This window comes from Rhinoderma darwinii, assembly GCF_050947455.1.
Source record: "Rhinoderma darwinii isolate aRhiDar2 chromosome 2 unlocalized genomic scaffold, aRhiDar2.hap1 SUPER_2_unloc_4, whole genome shotgun sequence".
Taxonomy (NCBI): domain Eukaryota; kingdom Metazoa; phylum Chordata; class Amphibia; order Anura; family Rhinodermatidae; genus Rhinoderma; species Rhinoderma darwinii.
In genome coordinates this window covers 600,958-624,153 of record NW_027461707.1, presented here as the reverse complement: position 1 = coordinate 624,153, position 23,196 = coordinate 600,958, and the positions used below count along the sequence as shown (strand labels likewise).

General features: G+C 41.4%; 1 protein-coding gene across 1 annotated transcript in view; it reads right to left on the bottom strand.

Annotated features, from left to right (window-relative positions):
* Nucleotides 1-23,196, bottom strand: part of LOC142677648 (cGMP-dependent 3',5'-cyclic phosphodiesterase-like) — a 464,994-nt gene that overhangs the window by 10,997 nt on the left and 430,801 nt on the right. Inside the window, exon 11 of the mRNA XM_075847266.1 lies at nucleotides 8,316-8,390. Coding sequence (XP_075703381.1) covers nucleotides 8,316-8,390 — 75 coding nt within the window. The remainder of the gene's footprint in view (nucleotides 1-8,315; nucleotides 8,391-23,196) is intronic.

Below are 23,196 nucleotides of genomic sequence, written 5' to 3'. Positions count from 1 at the left end.
AAAGAGCCGAAACGTCGCACAGGGGCCAATAAGAAGCCGTTTTTTCTATCACAAATTGGAGTGCTGTCTCTTATTGGACGAATATTGAGGATCTGGGAGCAGTGATCGGGCTCCTGGGACGTGCACCCACCTATATTCCTGACTGGTGCTGCTGGATGGTGGACATTCTATCTATCTATCTATCTATCTATCTATCTATCTATCTATCTATCTATCTATCTATCTATCTATCTATCTATCTATCTATCTATCTATCTATCTATCTATCTATCTATCTATCTATCTATCTATCTATCTCTCTCATATCTATCTATCTATCTATCTATCTATCTATCTATCTATCTATCTATCTATCTATCTATCTATCTATCTATCTATCTATCTATCTATCTATCTATCTATCTATCTATCTATCTATCTATCATCCCTCTTCATACACACCACCATCACGCCCGTTCCTTCTCCTTTTTGTCTTGTGCTTTCTTTATACTACAGCTGCAGGATTTCTTGTACAATTTTCTCCTGTTACCTCAGTGGACAGAACTTAGAAGAAGTCAGTGCAGCATGGAAAGGCAGTCTATAGTACAGCCGAACACCAGGGCAGAGAAGTATACATAGGTTCTACTGAATGTATATATGTGGTACTAATTACCCTATGTATATACGTACACTGACTGCAGTGGGGGTAACTCAGGTCGCTTAGAAGCAGCTTCTTGCCTGGGTTACCTCCATTTCAATATATAAATACAGGTCATGGTTTAAAAATCTATTTGCTGTAGAGTAGACTGCCTCTCTCCGCTGCACAGACTTGGTTTAGGTCCGTCCCACTCAGGTAAAAAAAAAAATCACCCAAAAAAACAAGCAAGGCAAGGAGGGAAAGGAGCAGGAAGAAGAATCCTAAGTTATGGGCCATGTGTGCCATCTGGGCACAGGGAGATGTCTGGTGCAATGAGACAGCAGTCACCGGCCGCCTGGGCACTAGAAGCTGGCATGTCTATATTATTCAACAAGACGGAAAAATTCAGATTCCATGATGTGCAGCCGTTCGCTGCGTGACTTCATCACAGTCTGTGAATATTCCATGAGAAGTGAAGCATGGCATCGCGCCAGCAACATAAGAAGCGTTTAATGAGGGTCTGATTGGCACTTAAGCCATGAATGAAGAAGCGAGAAAGGGATAAATATAAGGATTTCAACACTTCTCCCAAAATAACAAAGAACATAATCACAAGTAGCTGCAAGATAGATGGGGGTGGCAATGCCGAAAATCTGAATGGGGTCCCGGTCTACACCCTCTATCTTATGGCAGGAGGGTTGGCGCTATTTTCACATATTACCCTCTTCCTATCCCCTGTAGGAGACCAGCACAGTGTGACCTTCAGCCAGGGGCCCCGTGATGGTTCCTGCTGAGCTTGGAGTTGTACAATGCCCATGGAGAAGGTGGTTGAGCGCAGCTTGAGCTGGGTTTCTTTCACCCAGGGGCACGCTAAGGCAAAGTCTCCTAATCCCCAGAAACCCACCCTGAAGCATTTAGTAAAAGTAGAGTTATAAGTTATTAGAGATATAAGTTATTTCTGCCACCACTAGGTGGTGTTCTATGGGAATTGCATGAATCTGTATCCAGTGAGCTCCCCCTAGTGGTGGCTGCAGGCAGACAATGCTATTAGTATTTAACTCTATGACTGTGCAGGGGATTTGTAGCTCTGTTTCAGAAAAAAAACAAAAACCAGTTCTCTGACCCATATAAAGAATATGAACATGGAAACATTAAACCACTCTAGACCCCCAGGAATATTAGATATTAACCCCTTCATCACCTTAGACCACCAGAGATTGTAGGTAATATCCGTTAAAGCACTCTAAGACCACCAGGAATATGGCCGGGAACATCCTATGCATAAAAGTACCACGTAATTTATGCAGAACGTTTCCACCATGGGCATCAACGCACATGAATGTCCCCCTCCTGCGTTACCCCCAACTATAGCATGAACACCATTTGTAATGGGAGAATAGCAGAGGATATTTACAGTTAAGATGCTAGTGAACGATTATTATATTAATTAATGGATCGGGCACTTAGGGGCCCCCATGCCTCAGTGATGTCATTAACTGTTAGCTTATTGGTTGCTTCAATTTTGCAGGCAATACATCCCTTAAAATATCTCACGCTTTTAATCTCATGGCACTTAGCGGTATCCACAAAGGCGTCTACAGGCTGGCGAGTGACTACTCCGGTCATACAAGAGTAAAGGACTCTGGGGTAGTCACCCACTTTCACCCGTACTTGTTACTAGGCAACGGCAGAAATATATTCAGGTGATAAAATGTAAAGATTTCCCAAATGCAAATGAAGTAAAACGAATATTTTATACACAAAAAATCGAGTGCATAACTATTCACACCCTGAAAGCCAGTAATTGTGAGACTTTGGGACTGGGGATCATGCTTTGAAGTTGTGGTGGTTTTTAGGTCACTTCTAAAATCACATCATTCACGAAGTAATGAGCGTGGGTAAGCGCTGGGCGACTAATGGGAAAAAGCAAAACTGAAATTCAGTGCAGATAATTTTGCGCATTTAGTTTATTTCTGCTTGGTTTTTTTTGCCGGTTTCTTATGAATCTGCGTTCTCAGGACACAAATGCAGTTGAATCCAATGATCGTTATCTCCCTGCTCCACCATTCACTATGTAACGCCGGCCGCTCACGGCTCGGCGCAGACAGGACTTCAGCAGTGACGTCATCGCGCCTGTCTGCGCCGAGCCGCACAGATCGGAGGAGCAGAGGGATCTCCTCCACTCTCTGTTGGAACATGGTTAGGTGAGTATGTATATTATTATTTTTATTTGACACTATTGGGACTGTGTGGGCATTATACAGTATGGGGCAGCTATGGGGCATTATACTGTGTGACGCCAGCTATGAGGGCATTATACTGTGTGACGCCAGCTATGAGGGCATTATACTGTATGGGGCAGTTAAAGGGGCGTTATACTGTATGGGGCAGTTATAGGGGCATTATACTGTGTGGGGCAGTTATAGGGGCATTATACTGTATGGGGCAGCTATGGGACATTATTCTGTGTGGAGGCAGCTATAGGGGGCTTTATGCGGTGTGGGGGCAGCTATCGGGGCATCATACTATGCGGCGGCAGTTATGGGGGCATTATACTGTGTGTGTAGCTATGGGGTCTTTAGACTATGTGGAGGGCAACCATAGGGGCAATGCACTGTGTGGGGGCAGCTATGGGGCAATTTCCTTTGTGGGGGGTTGTCAGTGGGTATATTATAATAGTAATACATACACAGTTCGTTCAGGGAATGTATATTAATTCAATGGTGTAGCATGCAAAAAGGGGTGTGGCCTAAAATTGTTTATTAATCGTAATCGAGGTTGCATGTTCAATTAATCGTGATTTTGATTTAGGTCATAATCGCCCAGCCCTAGCGTGAATACTTTTATAGTCACATATAGGGCATTTGGCGCAATATTCTCTTTCTGGGGTGAGAAATGTCATCATATTGACTAATGTGCAAAGTTAATTGTCGTCGCTCTGACAGGAACAGATTGATTCCCTGTATGAGTGTTACGCTGTCTAACTTTTTATCAAGAGGGAGATTAAAGATCGCGCTGCTCAGGACATCAATTTCACGTTGAATCTGAGGGCTGTGCCGGGAATATTGATGTACGGAACCTGAAAGATGCGGCGGCAGCTTTAATTACCCTCAGATTATTCAGTCTTTCATTTGACGGTGATTGAAAATGTAACATTTAATAAAAGGAATTGGATAGAAATCAGAGAAATGTCTTGTTCCCCTGAAGTGATTTCACCCAGACGAGTCGACTGCTAATAATACAGAGAGGCGGCAGTCCTACTAGGAATACACAGAAGGTGCACAGAAGGGAAGGAGGGGCCTGACACATAGAAGAGCTGGGGAAGGAGGGGCCTAACACATACAAGACCTGAGGAAGGAGGGGACTGACACATAGAAGAGCTGGGGAAGGAGAGGCCTGAAGAATAGAAGAGGTGAGGAAGGAGGGGCCTGACGCATAGAAGAGATGGGGAAGAAGGGGCCTGACGCATAGAAGAGCTGGGGAAGAAGGGGCCTGACACATAGAAGAACTTGGGAAGAAGGCGCCTGACACAAAGAAGAGCTGACGAAGGAGAGGCCTGAAACATAGAAGAGCTGGGGAAGAAGGGGCCTGAAACATAGAAGAGCTGGGGAAGAAGGGGCCTGAAACATAGAAGAGCTGGGGAAGAAGGGGCCCAACACATAGAAGAGCTGGGGAAGGAGGGGCCTGACACATAGAAGAGCTGGGGAAGGTGGGGCCTGAAACATTTAAGAGCTGGGGAAGAAGGGGCCCGACACATAGAAGAGCTGGGGAAGGAGGGGCCTGACACATAGAAGAGCTGGGAAAGAAGGGGCCTGACACATAGAAGAGCTTGGGAATAAGGCGCCTGACACATAGAAGAGCTGAGGAAGGAGGGACCTGACACATAGAAGACCTGGGGAAGAAGCGGCCTAACACATAGAAGTGCTGAGGAAGGAGGGGCCTGACACATAGAAGAGCTGAAGAAGGAGGGGCCTGACACACAAAGAAGAGCTGGGGAAAGAAGAGCTGGGGAAGAAGGCGCCTGACACATGCAAGAGCAGGGGAAGAAGGCGCTTGACACATAGAAGAGCTGAGGAAGGAGGGGCCTGACACATAGAAGAGCTGAGGAAGGAGGGGCCTGACACATAGAAGAGCTGAGAAAGAAGGGGCCTGACACATAGAAGAGCTGAGGAAGGAGGGGCCTGACACATAGAAGAGCTGAGGAAGGAGGGGCCTGACACACAGAAGAGCTGAGGAAGGAGGAGTCTGGCACAAAGAAGAGCTGATGTTCGATGGAGTCTGGCATATAGAAAAGCTGGGGAAGGAGGAGTCTGACACAGAAGAGCTGAAGAAGGAGGAGTCTGACACACAGAAGGGCTGAAGGAGGAGGTGTCTAGCAGATAAAAGAGCTTAGGAAGGAGGGGCCTAACACATAGAAGAGCTGAGAAAAGAGGAGCCTGACACTTAGAAGAGCAGAGGAAGGAGGGGTTTCACCGAAATAAAGGAAGGAGGGAGGAGGGGTCTGGAACAAAGAAGAGCTTAGGAAGAAGGTGCCTGACATATAGAAGAGCTGGGGAAGAAGGGGCCTGACACATACAAGAGCTGAGGAAGGAGGGGCCTGACACATAGAAGAGCTGGGGAAGAAGGGGCCTGACACATAGAAGAGCTGGGGAAGAAGGGGCCTGACACATAGAAGAGCTGGGGAAGAAGGGGCATGACACATAGAAGAGCTAGGGAAGAAGGGGCCTAACACAAAGAAGAGCTGAGGAAGGAGGGGCCAGACACACAGAAGAGCTGAGGAAGGAGGAGTCTGGCGCAAAGAAGAGCTGAGGTTAGATGGAGTCTGGCATATAGGAAAGGTGGGAAAGGAGGAGTCTGACACATAGAAGAGCTGAAGAAGGAGAAGTCTAGCACACTGAATGGCTGAAGAAGGAGGAGTCTGGCAGAGGGCCTGACACATAGAAGAGCTGAGGAAGGAGGGGCCTGACACATAGAAGAGCTGGGGAAGGAGGGGCCTGACACACAGAAGAGCTAAGGAAGGAGAGGCCTGACACATAGAAGAGCTGAGGAAGGAGGGGCCTGACACACAGAAGAGCTGAGGAAGGAGGTGTCTGGCACAAAGAAGAGCTGAGGTTAGATGGAGTCTGGCATATAGAAAAGCTGGGGAAGGAGGAGCCTGGCACACAGAAGAGCTGAGAAAGAAGGGGCCTGACACATAGTAGAGCTGGGGAAGAAGGGGCCAAACACATACAAGAGCTGAGAAAGAAGGGGCCTGATACATAGAAGTGCTGAGGAAGGAGGGGCCGGACAGACAGAAGAGCTGAGGAAGGAGGAGTCTGGCACAAAGAAGAGCTGAGGAAGATGAAGTCCGGCATATAGAAAAGCTGGGGAAGGAGGGGCCTGACACATAGAGGAGTGGGGAAGAAGGGGTCTGAAAAATAGAAGAGCTGGGGATGAAGGCGCCTGACACATACAAGAGCTGGGGAAGAAGGCGCCTGACACATAGAAGATCTGAGGAAGGAGGGGGCCTGACACATACAAGAGCTGATGAAGGAAGGGCCTGACACATAGAAGAAATGAGGAAGGAAGGACCTGACACATACAATAGCTGATTAAGGAAGGGCCTGACACATAGAAGAGTTGGGGAAGATGGGGCCTGACACATAGAAGAGCTGAGGAAGTAGGGGCCTGACACACAGAAGAGCTGAGGAAGGAGGAGTCTGGCACAAAGAAGAGCTGAGGTTAGATGGAGTCTGGCATATAGAGCTGGGGAAGGAGGAGTCTGACACATAGACGTGCTGAAGAAGGAGGAGTCTGGCACACAGAAGGGCTGAAGGAGGAGGAGTCTGGCAGATAAAAGAGCTTAGGAAGGAGGGGCCTAACACATAGAAGAGCTGAGAAAGGAGGAGCCTGACACTTAGAAGAGCAGAGGAAGGAGGGGTTTCACCCAAATAAAGGAAGGAGGGAGGAGGGGTCTAGAACAAAGAAGAGCTTAGGAAGAAGGTGCCTGACACATAGAATAGCTGAGAAAGAAGGGGCCTGACACATAGTAGAGCTGAGGAAGGAGGTGTCTGGCACAAAGAAGAGCTGAGGTTAGATGGAGTCTGGCATATAGAAAAGCTGGGGAAGGAGGAGCCTGGCACACAGAAGAGCTGAGAAAGAAGGGGCCTGACACATAGTAGAGCTGGGGAAGAAGGGGCCTGACACATACAAGAGCTGGTGAAGAAGGGGTCTGGCATATAGAAAAGCTGGGGAAGGAGGGGCCTGACACATAGAAGAGCTGGGGAAGAAGGCGCCTGACACATACAAGAGCTGGGGAAGAAGGCGCCTGACACATAGAAGAGCTGAGGAAGGAGGGGGCCTGACACATAGAAAAGCTGAGGAAGGAGGGGCCTGACACACAGAAGAGCTGAGGAAGGAGGAGTATGGCACAAAGAAGAGCTGAGGTTAGATGGAGTCTGGCATATAGAAAATCTGGGGAAGGAGGAGTCTGACACATAGCAGGGCTGAGGAAGGAGTAGTCTGGAACACAGAAGGGCTGAAGGAGGAGGAGTCCTGCAGATAAAAGAGCTTAGGAAGGAGGGGGCCTAACACATAGAAGAGCTGAGAAAGGAGGAGCCTGACACTTAGAAGAGCAGAGGAAGGAGGGGTTTCACCCAAATAAAGTAAGGAGGGAAGAGGGGTCTGGAACAAAGAAGAGCTTAGGAAGAAGGTGCCTAGCACATAGAAGAGCTGAGGAAGGAGGGGCCTGACACATAGAAGAGCTGAGAAAGAAGGCGCCTGACACATAGAAGAGCTGAGGAATGAGGGGCCTGACACATAGAAGAGATCGGGAAGAAGGCAACTGACACATAGAAGAGCTGAGGAAGGAGGGGCCTGACACACAGAAGAGCTGAGGAAGGAGGAGTCTGGGACAAAGAAGAGCTTAGGAAAGAGGAGTCTGACACAGAAGAGCTGAGGAAGGAGGGGTTTCACCCAAATACTTGAAGGAGGGAGGAGCAGTCTGGCACATAGAAGAGTTGGAAAAGGAGGGGTTGGGCACACAGAAGAGCTGAGAAAGGAGGAGTCTGGCATACAGCAGAGCTGGGGAAGGAGGAGTCTGGCACATAGAAGAGCTAAGGAAGGAGGAGTCTGGCACATAGAAGAGCTGAGGAAGGAGGAGTCTACCATAAAAAAAAGAGCTGGGAAAGAGGAGTCTGGCACATAGAAGAGCTGAGAAAGGAAGGGTTTTACCCAAATAAATGGAGGGAGGAGGAGTCTGGCACATAGAAGAGCTAAAGAAGATGGAGCCTGGCACACAGAAGAGCTGAGGAAGGAGGAGTCTGGCACATAGAAGAGCTGGGGAAGGAGGAGTCTGGCGCATAGAAGAACTGGGGAAGGAGGAGTCTGGCACATAGAAGAACTGGGAAAGGAGGAGTCTGACACATAAAAGAGCTGGGGAAGGAGGAGTCTGGCACATAGAAGAGCTGGGGAAGGAGGAGTCTGACACATAGAAGAGCAGGGGAAGGAGGGGTTTCATCCATAGAAAGGAAGGAGGGAGGAGGGGTTTGACACGAAGAAGAGCTTAAGAAGATGAGTCTGGAAGAGAGATGTCTCATGCACATATTATTTTGCTGGCTTCTGTATCTAGGTAAAGTATTGTGTCTCCAAACCTGATTAGTTGTCTCTATATTATAGAATGAGAAGGGTCCCCCGCCCCTCCCCCCCAGTGTGAGATTACCTGACAGAAGAGCTGGTGACTGTCCTCAGATACCAGCAGGAGGCAGCAACATGGGGACTGCGTCTGTTCTTCAAGCTAAAAGAAATAAGAAGGAGGTAAGAAGAAATCAAAGCAAAGGAGACATCTCCTGAAATGATCATACAGGAAAAATTTTGAAAAGACTCTACTGAATCAAGTCGGCCAAAGACTTAAAGGAACATTCCAGATTCATCAAATAAATGTTATTCTTTGTATAATGTAAAGTTTTAAACTTTCTGTATCCATTTCTCAGGTTTGTTTTTTTTAGATCTCTGCTTGCTGATATTCAAATGGAAACTTCATTGTTTCCTTGCAGGGAATAAAAATCTCTCCATGGCCATTTGATGCACGGCTCATTTACAAGACAAGGGGAGAACCCGTGCATCTAGTCTCCTATAGAAAAGTGACACTGTGACTTTTAAATGAATCTAATATATCCACAATTTGGGTTAGAACCGATATGGCAGTCCTTACAGCCTCCTCATAGATTGCCTAATTTTTTTCTGATACACAGCTCCAAATCCCCTGTAAAGCCATTGACTTAAGAAATGATAATCTTGTAGTCACCCCTAGGGGGCGTTTTACTGCAAACAGTGGTATTATTCAGTTCAATGTATAGAGTATGCAGTGATCACCTGAGTTCCCCCTAGTGGTGGCTGCAGGCAAACAGAATATTAGCATGTGACTATGTTTATGCAGTGGATTTGGAGCTCTATATCAGAAAAGCCAAGCTCCGATTCACTATAAAGATATATTAAAACATTATCAGCACAGAAATGTAAACATATTTAAATTAAAGGGGAAATTTCACATTAAAGGTCGTCGGTAAAATGCACCTAACGCCCCAGCCGCCTATCGAGCCATTGAAGGTGTACACTGCTGTAAAATTCATACAATACGGATAAATAAACCCTTTAATGTTGCCTGCCGGGTGATTGGTATAGGCTAACGCTGCTGCTTCTTCTAACTGCTTGGGGAGTGATTGGGGCTGTCTTTACTAGATCCTCTTTACCCAATACCATGGCTGTCACATAAAATATATGTAACTTCTAAAGAGTAGTTATAATCTTGTATATAGGGGCAGTATTATAGTAGTTATATATTTATATATAGGGGCAGTATTATAGTTCTATTCCTGTATATAGGGAGCAGTATTATAGTAGTTATATTCTTGTATATAGGGGGCAGTATTATAGTAGTTATATTCTTGTATATAGGGGGCAGTATTATAGTAGTTATATTCTTGTATATAGGGGGCAGTATTATAGTAGTTATATTCTTGTATATAGGGGGCAGTATTATAGTAGTTATATTCTTGCATATAGGGGCAGTATTATAGTAGTTATATTCTTGTATATAGGGGGCAGTATTATAGTAGTTATAATCTTGTATATAGGGACAGTATTATAGTAGTTATATTCTTGTATATAGGGGCAGTATTATAGTAGTTATATTCTTGTATATAGGAACAGTATTATAGTAGTTATATTCTTGTATATAGGGGCAGTATTATAGTAGTTCTATTCTTGTATATAGAGGGCAGTATTATAGTAGTTATATTCTTGTATATAGGGGGCAATATGATAGTAGTTATATTCTTGTACATAGGAGCTGTATTATAGTAGTTATATTCTTGTATATAGGGGCAGTATTATAGTAGTTATATTCTTGTATATAGGAGCAGTATTATAGTAGTTATATTCTTGTATATAGGGGCAGTATTATAGTAGTTACATTTTTGTATATAGGAGCAATATTATAGTAGTTATATTCTTGTATATAGGGAGCAGTATTATAGTAGTTATATTCTTGTATATAGGGGCAGTATTATAGTAGTTATATTCTTGTATATAGGGGGCAGCATTATACTAGTTATATTATTGTATATAGGGGCAGTATTATAGTAGTTATATTCTTTTATATAGGAGTCAGTATTATAGTAGTTATATTCTTGTATATAGAGAGCAGTATTACAGTAGTTATATTCTTGTATATAGGGGCAGTATTATAGTAGTTACATTCTTGTATATAGGAGCAGTATTATAGTAGTTATATTCTTGTATATAGGGGGCAGTATTATAGTAGGTATATTCTTGTATATAGGAGCAGTATTATAGTAGTTATATTCCTGTATATAGGAGGCAGTATTATAGTAGTTATATTCTTGTATATAGGAGCAGTATTATAGTAGTTATATTCTTGTATATAGGAGCAGTATTATAGTAGTTATATTCTTGTATATAGGGGGCAGTATTATAGTAGTTATATTCTTGTATATAGGGGTAGTATTATAGTAGTTATATTCTTGTATATAGGAGCAGTATTCTAGTCTCTATATTCTTGTATATAGGAGGCAGTATTATAGTAGTTATATTCTTGTATATAGGGGGCAGTATTATAGTAGTTATATTCTTGTATATAGGGGTAGTATTATAGTAGTTATATTCTTGTATATAGGGGGCAGTATTATAGTAGTTATATTCTTGTACATAGGGGGCAGTATTATAGTAGTTATATTCTTGTATATAGGGGGCAGTATTATAGTAGTTATATTCTTGTATATAGGGGCAGTATTCTAGTCTCTATATTCTTGTATATAGGAGGCAGTATTATAGTAGTTATATTCTTGTATATAGGGGGCAGTATTATAGTAGTTATATTCTTGTATATAGGGGTAGTATTATAGTAGTTATATTCTTGTATATAGGGGCAGTATTATAGTAGTTATATTCTTGTATATAGGGGCAGTATTCTAGTCTCTATATTCTTGTATATAGGGGGCAGTATTATAGTAGTTATATTCTTGTATATAGGGGGCAGTATTATAGTAGTTATATTCTTGTATATAGGGGTAGTATTATAGTAGTTATATTCTTGTATATAGGGGTCAGTATTATAGTAGTTATATTCTTGTACATAGGGGGCAGTATTATAGTAGTTATATTCTTGTATATAGGGGGCAGTATTATAGTAGTTATATTCTTGTATATAGGGGTAGTATTATAGTAGTTATATTCTTGTATATAGGAGCAGTATTATAGTAGTTATATTCTTGTATATAGGGGGCAGTATTATAGTAGTTATATTCTTGTATATAGGAGGAGTATTATAGTAGTTATATTCTTGTATATAGGGGGCAGTATTATAGTAGTTATATTCTTGTATATAGGAGCAGTATTATAGTAGTTATATTCTTGTATATAGGAGCAGTATTATAGTAGTTATATTCTTGTATATAGGGGGCAGTATTATAGTAGTTATATTCTTGTATATAGGGACAGTTTTATAGTAGTTATATTCTTGTATATAGGAGGCAGTATTATAGTAGTTATATTCTTGTATATAGGGGGCAGTATTATAGTAGATATACTCTTGTATATAGGAGGCAGTATTATAGTAGTTATAGTCTTGTATATAGGAGGCAGTATTATAGTAGTTATATTCTTGTATATAGGGGCAGTATTATAGTAGTTATATTCTTGTATATAGGGGCAGTATTATAGTAGTTATATTCTTGTATATAGGGGCAGTATTATAGTAGTTATATTCTTGTATATAGGGGCAGTATTATAGTAGTTATAGTCTTGTATATAGGAGGCAGTATTATAGTAGTTATATTCTTGTATATAGGGGCAGTATTATAGTAGTTATAGTCTTGTATATAGGAGGCAGTATTATAGTAGTTATATTCTTGTATATAGGGGCAGTATTATAGTAGTTATATTCTTGTATATAGGGGGCAGTATTATAGTAGATATACTCTTGTATATAGGAGGCAGTATTATAGTAGTTATAGTCTTGTATATAGGAGGCAGTATTATAGTAGTTATATTCTTGTATATAGGGGCAGTATTATAGTAGTTATATTCTTGTATATAGGGGCAGTATTATAGTAGTTATATTCTTGTATATAGGGGCAGTATTATAGTAGTTATATTCTTGTATATAGGGGCAGTATTATAGTAGTTATAGTCTTGTATATAGCAGCAGTATTATAGTAGTTATATTCTTGTATATAGGGGCAGTATTATAGTAGCTATATTCTTGTATATAGGGGCAGTATTATAGTAGTTATATTCTTGTATATAGGAGTAGTATTATAGTAGTTATATTCTTGTATATAGGGGGCAGTATTATAGTAGTTATATTCTTGTATATAGGAGTAGTATTATAGTAGTTATATTCTTGTATATAGGAGCAGTATTATAGTAGTTATATTCTTGTATATAGGGGGCAGTATTATAGTAGTTATATTCTTGTATATAGGAGTAGTATTATAGTAGTTATATTCTTGTATATAGAGGCAGTATTATAGTAGTTATATTCTTGTATATAGGGGCAGTATTATAGTAGTTATATTCATGTATATAGAGGCAGTATTATAGTAGTTATATTGTTGTATATAGGGGGCAGTATTATAGTAGTTATATTCTTGTATATAGGGGCAGTATTATAGTAGTTATATTCTTGTATATAGGGGCAGTATTATAGTAGTTATATTCTTGTATATAGGGGCAGTATTATAGTAGTTATATTCTTGTATATAGGGAGGCAGTATTATAGTAGTTATATTCTTGTATATAGGAGGCAGTATTATAGTAGTTATATTCTTGTATATAGGGGGTAGTATTATAGTAGTTATATTCTTGTATATAGGGGGCAGTATTATTGTAGTTATATTCTTGTATATAGGGGCAGTATTATAGTAGTTATATTCTTGTATATAGAGGCAGTATTATAGTAGTTATATTCTTGTATATAGGGAGCAGTATTATAGTAGTTATATTCTTGTATATAGGAGCAGTATTATAGTAGTTATATTCTTGTATATAGGGGCAGTATTATAGTAGTTATATTCTTGTATATAGGAGGCAGTATTATAGTAGTTATATTCTTGTATATAGGGTGCAGTATTATAGTAGGTATATTCTTGTATATAGGAGCAGTATTATAGTAGTTATATTCTTTTATATAGGGGCAGTATTATAGTAGTTATATTCTTGTATATAGGGGCAGTATTATAGTAGTTATATTCTTGTATATAGGAGGCAGTATTATAGTAGTTATATTCTTGTATATAGGGGCAGTATTATAGTAGTTATATTCTTGTATATAGGAGGCAGTATTATAGTAGTTATATTCTTGTATATAGGAGCAGTATTATAGTAGTTATATTCTTGTATATAGAGGGCAGTATTATAGTAGTTATATTCTTGTATATAGAGGGCAGTATTATAGTAGTTATATTCTTGTATATAGGGGGCAGTATTATAGTAGTTATATTCTTGTATATAGGGGCAGTATTATAGTAGTTATATTCTTGTATATAGGGGGCAGTATTATAGCAGTTATATTCTTGTATATAGGGGCAGTATTATAGTAGTTATATTCTTGTATATAGCAGCAGTATTATAGTAGTTATATTCTTGTATATAGGGGCAGTATTATAGTAGTTATATTCTTGTACATAGGGGGCAGTATTATAGTAGTTATATTCTTGTACATAGGGGACATTGTTAGACATTGAGTGCAGATTCAGCAGAAATCTACAATGAGCTCATTTTATATTTTCTGTCACGTAATATTGAATATGAAATCCTTTCTCCGTCCTTAGGCATTATTGAAGGAACATTTAAATTGTGATCAAATGTATTTAATTGTACCAATTCTTTAAGACGTTTTGACCATGTGGCTCTTTGTTAGTTCTCGCACTTAAGATTATAATATAGGGGTGACTAGAGCGGCTCTGTAAGGTATCGACACTGCAGGCTCTTAAAGAAAAATCATGCGTCCAATTCTTTATTGTTCAACTGAAAAGCCACAAGTTGCAGGAGAACAATGGAGTCCCCGCGTGTCGCCGGGATAAAGAAACGATTCAGAACTTAATGGACGGGAGGGAGAAAATAACTCTCGAGATGTCTGTTTCCACCGCTCTGTAGATCCTTAGTACATCCTGGAGCCGTTCCATCAAAACATGAAAAGGTTAGAACTTAACAATAGCAATTTCAGGTGAATAGCAGCAAATTGCGCTGATAGAAGCATCCGGCAGCGGCGGGGCGCACTCGGCTTATAAATCCCCAGATATTAATTTTGCATTATGTAAAGAAGAAAGCAATTTATAGACCTTCAAAGTGGAAGCCATAGGGAACGTTTTTCGGTGATTCTTGTGATTGACAGATTTTAGGTAGTGGAAATAAAGCGCTCACAGCCGCTACGCTCAGAACTTTCCGTAGAACAAAGTCCGGATTTAGATAGGATACCGAGATCTCATGGAGCACAATTCGATTTTTTTTTATTTTTTGTCGTCTTCATTTTAACATTTTAATTTAAGAAATACACCAAAGAAGGTTTGGAAGATGCAAAAATACAAAAAAATATGAAATTGCACCTCGTTATTTTTGGTCAAAAACGCTTTCATATTTATTCAGTGTTGGATTTTATATCGCCTTTGAATCCAGGCGTATCTCCACATTGCCGGTATGTTACCGTATTTATGCTTAATCATTGTTGAATAAAACAATTCAATTACCCCCATTTTCAAGATCTCTGCTTGCAGGCAGTGAAAGGGAAACTTCTTGTTTTAATCCAGAGGCTGAAAACTTGTCTTGACCCAATACTTAAGAGGAAAAGATCAGCACTCCTTGTGGAATTTGGAAAATAGGAGTGCTGATCTTTTCCTCTTGAATGCTGTTCCTATAGCGTGGAGATCGCTGTCTTCTTCGTGCACCTGGGAGGGTGAGCTGCCATTTCTATTCATTTATTGACCCAATACTTCCCACAGAAAAAAGTGGTTTGTTACAATTGTATCCATTGTAGACAATCCTTTGTGAGCTAAACGTGTATGAAATAATAAATTTTCCCTGCACTGATACATTGTAACAAACTATCAGGTCAAGTCTGAGATTTGTGCTTTGGTGGGTCTAGCTCACAGAGCAGTGGCGTAACTGGCGCGGTAGCAGCTGCTACGGGTCCCGTGGCTTGAGGTGGCCCGTGCTGCCAGCCGACACGCCCTCCCCATATGCCCGGTGGCGCCGCTAGCAGCTGTTATTGCTGATACAGCGGTAGCGCCGCTACTACGGTGCCCGCGCCGCTGAGCATCTAACATGTATGGGCCGGGGCGACATGGGAACCTCATGCCCGTAGGCGTCGCTAGCACCGCAGGGGGCCCTGGTGCTAGCGACAGCCACCCCCTATTGCAGTAATTGTACCTGCGTCTAGAGCACGCAGGTACAAATACATGCATTAGTGCTGAATGGCCGGGCATGTTTTGTGCCTGACCATTCAGCGCCTTACAATGACGCTGATTGGAGGGGCAAAATGACTTGCCCTGCCAATCAGCGCCTTTGAACGACGCGCCATTCAGCTCCAGCAGACCTGCTCAGAAGAGACCAGATCTGCATTGCCATCGGATGGTGCGGGAACGGGATCATGTGAGAATGTAAAGTTTTTTGTTTTTTTCTACTAAAACTGTGAGTGGCACTATCTACAGGGGGGGGTCGTTTATATGTAGGGATGTGGGCCACTGTATACAGGGGGGGTCTATATGTGGGGATGTGGGGCACTGTATAAAGGGAGGTATATATGTGGGGATGTGGGGCACTGCATACAAGGGGGGTCTCTATGTGGGGATGTGGGCCACTATATACATGGGGTTCTATATGTGGGGATGTGGGACACAATATAGAGGGGGGTCTATATGTGGGGATGTGGGCCACTATCTACAGGGGTCTATATGTGGGGATGTGGGCCACTATATACAGGGGGTCTATACGTGGTAATGTGGGCCACAATCTACAGGGGGTCTATATGTGGGGATGTGGGACACTATATACAGGGGGTTCTATATGTGGGGATGTGGGACACTATATACAGGGGGGTCTATATGTGGGGATGTGGGCCACTATCTACAGGGGTCTATATGTGGGGATGTGGGCCACTATATACAGGGGGTCTATACGTGGTAATGTGGGCCACAATCTACAGGGGGTCTATATGTGGGGATGTGGGACACTATATACAGGGGTTCTATACGTGGGGATGTGGGGCACTATCTACAGGGGCGTCTATACAGTGAAGGAAATAAGTATTTGATCCCTTGCTGATTTTGTAAGTTTGCCCACTGTCAAAGACATGAACAGTCTAGAATTTTTAGGCTAGGTTAATTTTACCAGTGAGAGATAGATTATATAAAAAAAAAACTGAAAATCACATAGTCAAAATTATATATATTTATTTGCATTGTGCACAGAGAAATAAGTATTTGATCCCTTTGGCAAACAAGACTTAATACTTGGTGGCAAAACCCTTGTTGGCAAGCACAGCAGTCAGACGTTTTTTGTAGTTGATGATGAGGTTTGCACACATGTTAGATGGAATTTTGGCCCACTCCTCTTTGCAGATCATCTGTAAATCATTAAGATTTCGAGGCTGTCGCTTGGCAACTCGCATCTTCAGCTCCCTCCATAAGTTTTCGATGGGATTAAGGTCTGGAGACTGGCTAGGCCACTCCATGACCTTAATGTGCTTCTTTTTGAGCCACTCCTTTGTTGCCTTGGCTGTATGTTTCGGGTCATTGTCGTGCTGGAAGACCCAGCCACGAGCCATTTTTAATGTCCTGGTGGAGGGAAGGAGGTTGTCACTCAGGACTTGACGGTACATGGCTCCATCCATTCTCCCATTGATGCGGTGAATAGTCCTGTGCCCTTAGCAGAGAAACACCCCCAAAACATAATGTTTCCACCTCCATGCTTGACAGTGGGGACGGTGTTCTTTGGGTCATAGGCAGCATTTCTCTTCCTCCAAACACGGCGAGTTGAGTTAATGCCAAAGAGCTCAATTTTAGTCTCATCTGACCACAGCACCTTCTCCCAATCACTCTCAGAATCATCCAGATGTTCATTTGCAAACTTCAGACGGGCCTGTACATGTGCCTTCTTGAGCAGGGGGACCTTGCGGGCACTGCAGGATTTTAATCCATTACGACGTAATGTGTTACCAATGGTTTTCTTGGTGACTGTGGTCCCAGCTGCCTTGAGATCATTAACAAGTCCCCCCCGTGTAGTTTTCGGCTGAGCTCTCACCTTCCTCAGGATCAAGGATACCCCACGAGGTGAGATTTTGCATGGAGCCCCAGATCGATGTCGATTGACAGTCATTTTGTATGTCTTCCATTTTCTTACTATTGCACCAACAGTTGTCTCCTTCTCACCCAGCGTCTTACTTATGGTTTTGTAGCCCATTCCAGCCTTGTGCAGGTCTATGATCTTGTCCCTGACATCCTTAGAAAGCTCTTTGGTCTTGCCCATGTTGTAGAGGTTAGAGTCAGACTGATCATTGAGTCTGTGGACAGGAGTCTTTTATACAGGTGACCATGTAAGAGCTGTCTATAATGCAGGCACCAAGTTGATTTGGAGTGTGTAACTGGTCTGGAGGAGGCTGAACTCTTAATGGTTGGTCGGGGATCAAATACTTATTTCTCTGTGCACAATGCAACTAAATAGATATAATTTTGACAATGTGATTTTCAGTTTTTTTTATTTTATATAATCTATCTCTCACTGGTAAAATTAACCTAGCCTAAAAATTCTAGACTGTTCATGTCTTTGACAGTAGGCAAACTTACAAAATCAGCAAGGGATCAAATACTTATTTCCTTCACTGTATATGGGGCACTATATACAGGGGTGGGCTATATGTAGAGCAATATCTATAGGGGAGCTATTTTTAGGGCACTTTCTATAGGGTGGGCTAGATGTGGGACAGTATATACAGGGGTGGGTTACCTGTGGGGCACTAGCTACAGGGGGGCTTTATGTAGGGCACTGTCTACAGGGGTGGGCTATATGTGGGACACTATATACAGGGGGAGCTATATGTGAGACACTATCTACAGGGGTGGGCTATACGTGGAGCACTATCTATAGGGGAAGCTATATGTAGGGCAGCACGGTGGCTCAGTGGTTAGCACTATTGCCTTCCAGCTCTGGAGTCCATATGTGGGCACTATCTACAGAGGGCTCTATGTGGGACACTATCTGCAGGGGCTTCTATGTAGGGCACTATCTACAGAGGCTCTGTGGGGGGTCACTATCTACAGAGGGCTATGGGGGCACTATCTAAAGGGGGCACGGTGTGTGTGTGTGTGTGTGTGTGTGTGTGACAGTGTATGGTACTATTATAATCAGGGACACAGTGTATGGCTATTATAATTAGAGGTGCAGTGTATGGTACTATTATAATCAGGGACACAGTGTATGGTACTATTATAATCAGGGACACGGTGTATGGCGCTATTATAGTTAAAGGTGCACTGTAGGGTACTATTATAATCAGGGACACAGTGTATGGCACTTTATTATATTTAGAGGTGTTGAGAATTTTAACTACGTTTATAGGTGCAGAAATATTTTAAGAGTGAGAAGCTGAAGACATCTGAGCGGAAAACTGCAGAAATGTGTCATGGCTGGGAGAAGTCATCATAGAGGTCTGGACCAGAGGGAGAAGAAAAGGACTAGAATCTGAGACATCACCGGTGAGTCACTTAATGTAAATATTTATTCTGCCTCTAATCAGCACTGTAGTCACTGTATGATCTGCAGCGAGATGATGGGTGGTATGGTTGTTCGGGCCATGTTGGTAGCTGTAGTTTTACGCCGTGAAAACCTATACGGCAGTGGTTGCACTAAATTGAGCTGTATTTGTTCTGGTGTTGTATATATGTATGAGATTTGTTTTGGTGCTGTATATATGTCAGAGCTTGGTTCTGGGGATGTATTTATGTACTGAGCTTGGTTCTGGTATTGTATATATGTACTGAGTTTGGTTCTAGTGCTGTGTTTATGAACTGAGCTTGGTTCTGGGGATGTATTTATGTACTGAGCTTGGTTCTGGTGCTGTATTTATGTCAGAGCTTGGTTCTAGTACTGTATATTTGTACTGAGTTTTGTTCTGGTATTGTATATATCTACTGATCTTGGTTCTAGTGCTGTATTTATGTACGGAGGTTGGTTTTGGTGCTGTATATATGTACTGAGCTTTGTTCTGGTGCTGTATTTATGTACTGAGCTTTGTTCTGCTGCTGTATATATGTAATGAGCTTTGTTCTGCTGCTGTATATATGTAATGAGCTTGGTTCTGCTGCTGTATATATGTAATGAGCTTTGTTCTGGTGCTGTATATATGTATTGAGCTTGGTTCTGTTGCAGTATATATGTACTGAGCTTGCTTCTGGGGATGTATTTATGTACTGAGCATGGTTCTGGGGATGTATTTATGTACTGAGCTTGGTTCTAGTACTGTATATATGTACTGAGCTTTGTTCTGGTATTGTATATATCTACTGAACTTGGTTCTAGTGCTGTATTTATGTACTGAGGATTGTTCTGGTGCTGTATATATGTACTCAGCTTGGTTCTAGTGCTGTATTTATGTATTGAGGTTTGTTCTAGTGCTGTATTTATGTACTGAGCTTGGTTCTAGTGCTGTATATATTTACTGAGATTTGGTCTAGTGCGGTATTTATGTACTGAGGTTGGTTTTGGTGCTGTATATATGTATGAGCTTTGTTCTGGTGCTGTATATATGTACTCAGCTTGGTTCTAGTGCTGAATTTATGCACTGAGGTTGGTTCTGATGCTGTGTAAATGTTCTGAGCTTGGTTCTAGTGCTGTATTTATGTACTGAGCTTGGTTCTGGTGCTGTATATATGTACTGAGCTTTGTTCTGGTGCTGTATATATGTACTGAGCTTTGTTTCTGGTGCTGTATATATGTATTGAGCTTGGTTCTGTTGCTATATATGTACTGAGCTTGGTTCTGGTGCAGTATTTATGTACTGAGCTTGGTTCTGGTGCAGTATTTATGTACTGAGCTTGGTTCTGGTGCCGTATATATCAGGGCTTGGTTCTAGAGCTGTAATTATATAGGATATATTTATAATAATAAAATTGCAGGGCAGATGGGATTGTTCTCAATTCATTGTATATTTAATGGGAACCTGTCAGGTAATTTTAACCCCTTGAACCGCCACCATGCGGTAATACATGACCTGACATTATTTCCAAACATTCCCTTGTATGTTTTTTTCAGATGCAGCAAAATCTTTAAAACGGCGCACGCTATATACTAATTACTCATTAGAGGGTCATGGGGCGGTGCCAATATCCTGAAGAGTCACATAGTCCTGCCTCGAAACCAACCTTTCCATGTTTGAGTGACATCTCCCTGGTTGATACAACTTTCTCGGATGCGCCATTGCTTTGTGGCACTATACACAAGGGGGGGGGGGCTGTGTGGCACTATACACAAGAGGAAGCTGTGTGGCACTATACACAAGGGGGAGCTGTGTGGCACTATACACAAGGGGGAGCTGTGTTGCAATATATACAAGGGAGAGCTGTGTGGCATTATACACAAGGGGGAGCTGTGTGACACTATACACAAGGGAGAGCTGTGTGGCACTATACACAAGGGGGAGCTGAAATCCGCAGGTCCAGCCCCTGAAATCCGCAGGTCCAGCCCCTGAAATCCGCAGGTCCAGCCCCTGAAATCCGCAGGTCCAGCCCCTGAGATCCCCAGCAATTAACTCTTGAGGAAATCTGCTGGCCGACCCCGACTATGTCATATATGGCTTTGTGCTCCGACTACTAGAGGGGTGTCCTGAGCGCGGGAACTCAAGCTATGACATCAATATGAAGACAATAATAATCACCACGTTTACGAGAATAAAATGATAAGTCATGACCGAGGACAGATACCGAATCTAAGGGTACGAATTCCTTTATCGGCCAGTGCGAGGCTATTGGAAAACGTTGGATAGTGGGATCGGTGTGAATAAATGTTACACAGTATGGAAACATTTGTAACAATGTATAAATACAATGTGATCGTCGATGGGCACGGTTTCCATGGCAACATAGGTTGTGTAATGTAGATGCGATACTTGTGTACGTCATTCGTTACTATGGAAATGCACAAAGTGCGATCACAACACCTGACGGCGCAAAAACCTAGCGCACAGCTCATCCTGAAAACTTTTGTCGGATCAATCCCCTTACAAGGAGGTGGGTGTCCCTCATACAGTAAATGTCTATTCCCCTGTGACAGGCACCATTACAATGAGAACTTCTCTGTAGTGGTGGAAAAATGGCCAGTGGATCTGACAACTAACGAATTATCATTATTTTTTTTGCTCTACCCCACTCAACGGCACCCGAGAAAAATCCTCGTCCCACCCATGTAAACTTTATATCACTGTAAACTAAAGTACTATACAGTAGTGGACAAGGACAGCAAAGCGAGTGCAAGTGCAGTATACGAGCCCTTTGTTCTCTGAAATGTTATTGTAGAGCAGCCCCATATGTTTCTCCAAAAATCTACCAGTGATTGTGAGCTAATGAAATAAGAAGCTAGCAGCTGCCTTAAAAAGATAGCAAAGGGGCCACTAAAGTACTGGGCCCCTGTACTGCTGCCACTGCTCCTACATACAGACGTGTAATACAATACTCAGTGAAGCAAGTACATAAATACTGGAGAACCTGCTAATATCCATGAAAAATAAACCTAATAATCACAAATTGCAAGATAGTTCATAAATATAATACAAGAATATAACTACTATAATACTGCTCCCTATATACAAGAATATAACTACTATAATACTGCCCCTATATACAAGAATATAACTACTATAATACTGCCCCCAATATACAAGAATATAACTACTATAATACTGCTCCTATATACAGGAATATAACTACTATAATACTGTCCCCTGTATACAAGAATATAACTACTATAATACTGCCTCCTATATACAAGACTATAACTACTATAATACTGCTCCTATATACAAGAATATAACTACTATAATACTGCTCCTATATACAAGAATATAACTACGATAATACTGCCCCTATATACAAGAATATAACTACTATAATACTGCCCCCTATATACAAGAATATAACTACTATAATACTACCCCTATATACAAGAATATAACTACTATAATACTGCTCCTATATACAAGAATATAACTATAATACTGCCCCCTATATACAAGAATATAACTACTATAATACTGCCCCTATATGCAATAAAATAACTATAATACTGCCCCCTATATACAAGAATATAACTACTATAATACTGCCCCCTATATACAAGAATATAACTACTATAATACTACTCCCTATATACAAGAATATATCTACTATAATACTGCCCCTATATACAAGAATATATCTACTATAATACTGCCCCTATATACAAGAATATAACTACTATAATACTGCTCCTATATACAACAATATAACTACTATACTACTGCTCCCTATATACAAGAATATAACTACTATAATACTGCTCCTATATACAAGAATATAACTACTATAATACTGCTCCCTATATACAGGAATATAACTACTATAATACTGCTCCTATATACAAGAATATAACTACTATAATACTGCCCCTATATACAAGAATATAACTACTATAATACTGCCCCCCTATATACAAGAATATAACTACTATAATACTGCCCCCTATATACAAGAATATAACTACTATAATACTGCTCCTATATACAAGAATATAACTACTGTAATACTGCTCCCTATATACAAGAATATAACTACTATAATACTGCCCCCTATATACAAGAATATAACTACTATAATACTGCTCCTATATACAAGAATATAACTACTATAATACTGCCTGCTATATACAAGAATATAACTACTATAATACTGCCCTCTATATACAAGAATATAACTACTCTAATACTGCCCCTATATACAAGAATATAACTACTATAATACTGCTCCTATGTACAAGAATATAACTACTATAATACTGCT